This window comes from Octopus bimaculoides, chromosome 4 (assembly GCF_001194135.2).
Source record: "Octopus bimaculoides isolate UCB-OBI-ISO-001 chromosome 4, ASM119413v2, whole genome shotgun sequence".
Lineage (NCBI taxonomy): Eukaryota > Metazoa > Mollusca > Cephalopoda > Octopoda > Octopodidae > Octopus > Octopus bimaculoides.
Window position 1 is genome coordinate 96,044,870 of NC_068984.1, and position 7,079 is coordinate 96,051,948.

General features: G+C 36.6%; 1 protein-coding gene across 1 annotated transcript in view; it reads left to right on the top strand.

The window, feature by feature from the left end:
- LOC106871658 (cytosolic carboxypeptidase 2) overlaps positions 1–7,079 on the top strand; it is a 229,443-nt gene that overhangs the window by 165,474 nt on the left and 56,890 nt on the right. The window contains exons 13-14 of the mRNA XM_052967648.1: positions 149–276; positions 3,610–3,824. Coding sequence (XP_052823608.1) covers positions 149–276; positions 3,610–3,824 — 343 coding nt within the window. The remainder of the gene's footprint in view (positions 1–148; positions 277–3,609; positions 3,825–7,079) is intronic.

Below are 7,079 nucleotides of genomic sequence, written 5' to 3' on the forward strand. Positions count from 1 at the left end.
TATATATATATATATATATATATATATATATATATATATCTGTGCGTGCGTACGCGCGCGCGTGTGTGTTGACTGCGAGGCATGTCTTCTGTTTACAACACTCTTACTGTTCATCATTGAGTGTCTACAATGCAAACCCATTTTCCAGCCTTCAAGCCAAGTTCACCTTTAGCCTCACCCGCCAAATAACACAACAGCTCATGAAGAACAATGATACTTCTAACAATAAGGTACCACAGCTAAAAGACATTCTGAGAGAAAATCAACAAAATAAAGGTGAGAAATGTTTCGATCATTCGTGTACTCAATACATTTTGTCTTTTGATGTACACTTTTTCTGCACGTACCTCTGTCCCACTAACATCTATCTATCTATCTATCTACTTACATACCTATCTATTATTAAAAAAAAAAAAACATATGTTCACAGTAAAACATATATCACCAGGAAAATGCGAGTGCAGGCGTGCTAGACAAGAAGTGGAAGCTTAAAAATATTGCAATGAAGCCGAAATATGAATAAAAACATCATTAAATATTTTAAAAAAATATAGTCTATCAGTTATGTATATTATGTATTGATAGAAAAGTATTTGAGAAAGTCTAATAATCTTGCTAATAAAACTTAAAGCTATTAAGTTATTTTTAACATAGATTTTCTAATGCATACTGTAATATGTTTAATGCATTCTTTTCTTAAAATACCTCAACTTCAATTATATTATTAAGCTGCCACTTTCTGCCCCTGACTTTTCTAAGTTCAATTATCTCTGCACATGTATTTTCCTGGTAGTCCACTTATTTTACAGGCAACACAGTCTTAGTTATTAAAAATTAGTAAATTTATTAATAAATTTATTATAGATATTATTCAATAAATATGCATATAAAGTTTTATCACAATGAAAATTCATATTCCAGTAAAAATTGATTCAAATAAAACTGATAGGAGAGTAAAAGTAATGCACGAGATAGCAAAGTAAAAATAATCAAATGCACATGAAGTAAGGATTACTAGTTTGAACCTGTTTGCTTAAACATAAAACAAACTAGAAAATTATTAATGATGATATGGCAAAAACAAGCAATGAAGATGAAAATGAGAGAAAGATAAATTATAAGATGAATTATAAAAAAATAAAGCTACAAATATAAGATCACAGAATATGAGAAAAAATTGTTATAGATGAGAAAAAAATGTTAATGATAAGAATGATAAAAGTTAATTACAATAAAATTAAGCAATGGAAGGACTTTCAGAGGCTGTATGTACACATGTAGACTCTCATAGTCGTTTCTAAATCAATTTCTTTAACGACTCATTTTGTAAGTGATCACCCTTGATACTCGAAATGTGCCTATTTATAAGCTTTGTAAAGGGACGTTCTAGCAACTTCTACAAAGATGCATCACATGATGTCCCGATGCTGATTGATCAATAACTCGGTCGACCATATGAAAAAGCTGTTACTAAGCCGTGATTTTAATTTGACAATTTGTCGATGCCGTTTCGAATCTTGCTAGAGTGGTTTTCAAAATTAGATTTCTCTCATTGAGCCCTTTCACTAAAGATGAAATTTTACAAAAATATTTAAAATGGAAAATGGTGCTTAGAAGTTGCACTCAGACATCATTCAATCATTTTTGAATGCACATATTTTATCGTAACTTCCTACTGAACCAATATTTCATAAATATATCTCAAAATGTAATTGAGCATTGGTTCTTTTTAATGAACTTGACTGCATTTAATTGGTTTTGGATTGAATTAAGGAGAGTTGAATTCGCGAACGAATAAATATTAACTTTAAGAATATTGTTTAACCACTATATATTGTTTATATACTTAAGGCGGCGAGCTGGCGGAATCGTTAGCACGCCGTGCGAACTGCTTAGCGGTATTTCGTCTGCCATTACGTTCTGAGTTCAAATTCCGCCGACGTCAACTTCGCCTTTCATCCTTTCGGGGTCGATTAAATAAGTTACGCACTGGGGTCGATGTGATCGACTTAATCCCTTTCTCTGTCCTTGTTTGTTCCTTCTGTGTTTAGTCCTCTGTGGGCAATAAAGAAATATATATACTTAAGCATACGCACGCGCGGGCACACACACACACACACACACACACACACACCACGCACATATTCATGTGAGATAAATTTAAGTCATTTGAGTGAATCTGAGTAGACAGAAGCTGATTGCAGGATACCTCTAGTTCAAAGATCCATTCTTATACTAGTGACACGTAGATAGTATCCGAGAATTACATGTCCGTGGAATACTCTGCTACTAAGTATTCACCAAAAGAATCTCAGAAGGAGAATTTTGGAATGTCTTACAAATCTTCACTGTGCCATAAATAAATTGGATTTGGAGAATCCGTGTCAGTTTCTTTTGCTCTTCGAAAAGCCTAGTATTTCTAGGTTTTTGTAGTAAGTAATAAAGTGGATACAAGAAAGATAATAGACAAGTAGACAAGTGTAATAGACAAGGGTGGTCAAGTCATGCTGGGGTGGATACGTAGGGAAAGCTAGAAATAGATGTCAGCAAGTAAAGAAAAGATTTAAAATTTGAGGGATAAAAAGGAAAGCCGCTTCTAGCCATTTTGAACAAGACAATCACATAACCACAACTTCAACTGCTGTTCAAACTGGAATTTTGGTGGCACACCTATTGAGCATTCAGAACGCATACCTGTTAGTTTAAGTTATCCTGATGAAAACCCCCTCATATACCCCCTCTCTCTCTCTCTTTACACACACACACACACACACACACACACACACACACACACACACACATATTGAGAAAAAAAGTCGTCAGAATTTTGGAAAAAAATCTATTATTATTAGCGCTATTGTTCGTTTCTCGAACTTGTCAAATAGAATTTTGTGAATGTGTATTCACAAAATTCTATTTGACAAATATGTGACAATTATTCGGTAGCCATGATAAAACTCCGAGTTTCGGATGTTGGGGCGGAAACCCACGTGGGTGTGCGGGCGCGCATGTGTATGCATGGACTGGTGCGCTTACGCGAATACTATAGACATTTTTACTCCCTCCCCTCACTTAGCGGTAATTCTAATACCTCTTTTGTCTTAATAACGGTCAACCACACAGTAATTTCCCGTTGTTTAACGGTCATTTTCATAGCATTTTTCAATGGCCAGGTAACTGAAGAGATGGCGGCGTGGGTTTCCGCCCCGGCATCCGAAACTCGAAGTTTTATCATGGCTACCGAATAATTGTCTCATATTATTTACAGATAAATTCCTCTATTTACATAATATCGAGGTCTCTTTCTTTCTTTTGTTGTCTTTTCTATCAATATATATATATGTTTGCTTCGGTTTCTACTACTGGATGCCTTTTGTAACGCTAACTACTAAACGTACACACATACATACATACCTATATATGAATATGGATATGCATTGGGAATTTCTGTTTGCGCCTATGTCATGTACATACGTGGGAAATAAACTATTTTGTGCTACAGAATCAGTCTGCCTTGAATAGCAATGAACAATCGTGATTGTTTCATTATGTGAAACGGCCTTTAAGACCTCAAATGAAAAAAGACATCCATTTTATTTTCTTATATAGCAAAGAACGACTTACATTCGTCGAAAAGACATCATTCAAACAATCAGAACCAGAATCGAGGTGACGAAAAAGATACAACTGAGGGTGAAATTGTGGATTCAACAGTTTCTGGTATGAATTATTCTGGAAGTGGAATGGATGCCGCCAGTGAAGATGTATTAGTGATGTCACAACAGAGAACAACGCCAATCTACGGCAGTGATGACAAGATTCAAGTAAGGAAGCATTTTCTTTATATTTTATAACTGTTGCTGAATGATAGAGTATCACGTGCATTTGGTAGTTCTATATCAACTGGAACTCACTGTTTTGTAATGTGTCATCGAGTTGCGCTACATAGAATCGTTGATGCATACTACAGGTGGTTGAGATCTGTAATATCAACATCATTAACTGAAATTATATTATTATTATTATTATTATTATTATTATTATTATTATTATTATTATTATTATTATTATAATTCAGTAATCTTATTTTTATCACGTGCTTTCACTGCACTACCGAACGCAGCTTTGTGTGCCTTGGGTATGTACCGTATTTTGTTATGGTGCTCTTATTTTCACTGTACTGAAAGTGTTTGCGTGGGATGTGCGTGGTGTCTAGTACTGTTATTTTCTGTATGTTATATACATCTTTAAGTCCTGGTGTTTTGGTTATGTATTTGTCTGAATGTTGTTTTTTATCATACCTAATTCACCTACTCTCACAGGAACTGTTTCTGTTTTTAGGCTCCACATTCGAGTTATCTCTATTTCCAGATCTTCGTATTTTGAGCATTTCCCCGTTTCTTTTAGAGATACATTGTCATCTGTTGGTACTGATACATCGATTAAAAGGCATTTTTTTCCTTGGTGATTTCTGACAACTATATTCGGCCTATTAACCTTGATTTTTCTATTTGTGTGTATTGGCATATCTCAGAGTATGATTACTTTCTCATTTTCTGAGATCTATTCTAGGGTGTGTCTATACCACCTTTTCCTCATGTTATTCCATAGTGTTGGCATAACTTTCAGTGTATATAGGTCCCAACTCTGTCATGGTATTGGTATTTACGGCATAAGAGCCAATGAAGATACACACGCACTTTATCGTGGCGGCGCTTGTATTCCTTTTGTGCAAGGCTTTCACATCGACTTTCCAAGTGGGTCACACATTCCATACTCTTTCCACAGAATCTGCATTTCTGGGTGTCAGAAGTGTTATAGATGTTATATTACACTGAATTGATAGCGAGAGCCTAGTCTTGTAATGATCAGGCTTTCGGTGATACGCTTCAAATCATCTCGCTCAAGCCATGCCCACGATGCTGTATTTTCCTTAACGTCTAGTGCATTCCTTTCAAACTGTCCATGCATTCTCATTTCAAGACGGTCTTCTTTTCTCTTCTCTTCATCTCTTTAGTTAAACTCTTCCTTGACCATCATTTCATCTGCATTTACACCCATATCTTTCGCGGCATATTGCAGCAAGTCTTCATCACTATTTATCAAATACTCAGCAAGCGTTCTCCTTCCACTTCTTATACAATGGTCTATACTAATTAGTCCTCTGCCATCATTCTTTCTTTTCATATACAGTCTGTTTACGTTTGCTTTAGGGTGTAGCACCCCATGCAGCGTCAACAACTTTCACGTCCTTCTATCCAGTGTTGATATTTCCTCCTTTGTCCATTTGAAGATGGATGCACTATATCTGACCACCGCAACTGCTCAGGTATTTCATTGCAGTAATCAAAATTTTGGCATTCAGTTTGAATTTCAATACCATCTTCACCCTTTTTTGACACGCCTCGCTGACCTTGACTTTCATTTCTCTGTGTAGAATGTCATCCAGCTCCAAAAATCTCTAAATATCTCTACCCACTACCGTCGGATTCACCCATTGTCTCTCCTGATGATAACCGCAATCCTCTGCAGGATACTTTCTTCCCTCTTTTCATATTAAGTACTGAGCATTTGGTAATCCCAAATTCCATACCGATGTTCCTACCACACTTCTAGACTGTTTTGGTTAAGGAATCTGTTTTTCAGATTTCCCAAACAATTTCAGATCATCCATAAACAGAAGATGGGTCAGTGATGGGCCTTTCTTCCCACATCGGTAATCCATCTTAACTTTCCCAAGTGTCATTTTTATGGGTATTAGTGCAATTACAAAACGTAACGAAGAAAACTAGTTACTTTGGAAGATTCCCCTTTTAATATTAATTTCTCCAAGGAATACATTACTTGAGTACAATTTGGTTTTCCACTCTTTCATGCTATGCATCAGAAAATTTTTGATGTCAGCAACACCAAACATCTGCAGGTATTAAACGATCCAAGAATGAGGCATCATATTATATGCCTTCTTAAAGCCAAGCCAAGCCAGAGACATGTTTGTATGATGTTTTTTTACAATACCTCAAAACTGTTTTATTGATGACCAGGTGATCCTTGGTAGCCTGAGAACTCTTCCTGCATCCTTTTTGTTTCCTTGGTAGTATTTCTTCCTGTGCCAGGAAAGTGTATGTCTTTTCCGCACATACTCCAGTGAGTATCTTCCATATTATATTTAGGCATGCTATGGGACGGTAGGTTCCCACAATATTTCCCTTTCTTCTCTTTCATTACAAGTGTTGTCCTCCTAGTTACCATCCAAGCGGGGACACATTCATTCAATTGGGCTGCTAGTCTTTCATGCACCGTGTGGCATCTCTTCAGCTAGAAGCCATGAATCCCATCTAGTCCGAGGGTTTTCCAGTTAGGCACTTTACCCACTTGTTCTTTCACGTCACCCGTACTTATGACAATATTCCTTTGTTTCTTTCCTCCTTGTAAATTTGTCTTGATCGTTCCTGTCCACATTGCATCCCTTTTATGCACCACATTGTTTGCCCATAAACGGCTCCAGAACTCCTTGGCTTGATTTGCACCAGGAGCAACATTTTCCCCATTGTCTCCTAACGTTCGGAAGAATTGCTTCAGGTTATTTTTGAAGAATCTTTTCTTCTCGAACTGCATTTACACCCATATTGTTCGCAGCATATTGCAGCAGATCTTCATCACTATTTATCAAATACTCGGCAAGCGTTCTCCTTTCACTCCTTATACAATGATCTATACTAATCAATCCTCTGCCACCATTCTTTCCTTTCATATACAATCTGTTTACGTTTGCACTATCTTTTGCGCTCCCTGCATGAATGGTAATACAGGGGTCATTCTCAACTAATTTTTAGTTCCTTTACTGGTCATTTCAAGTGCTCCCACAATCACTAGTTTTGTAACCGTCTTGAGAATAGGAGAAAAAGAAGCAGCTTGGTGAATAGACCAAATTCTACAGGTCTGTAAATACATTCGGCAGATGGTAAGGAGACCAGCAGTGGGCATTCCTGTGCGATAAGGAGACAAAAGAGGCCTCACACTCTTGAGGTCAGCAGAGGTCAAATGTGTTTACTACTACTAGCGATCAATGAGAGCGC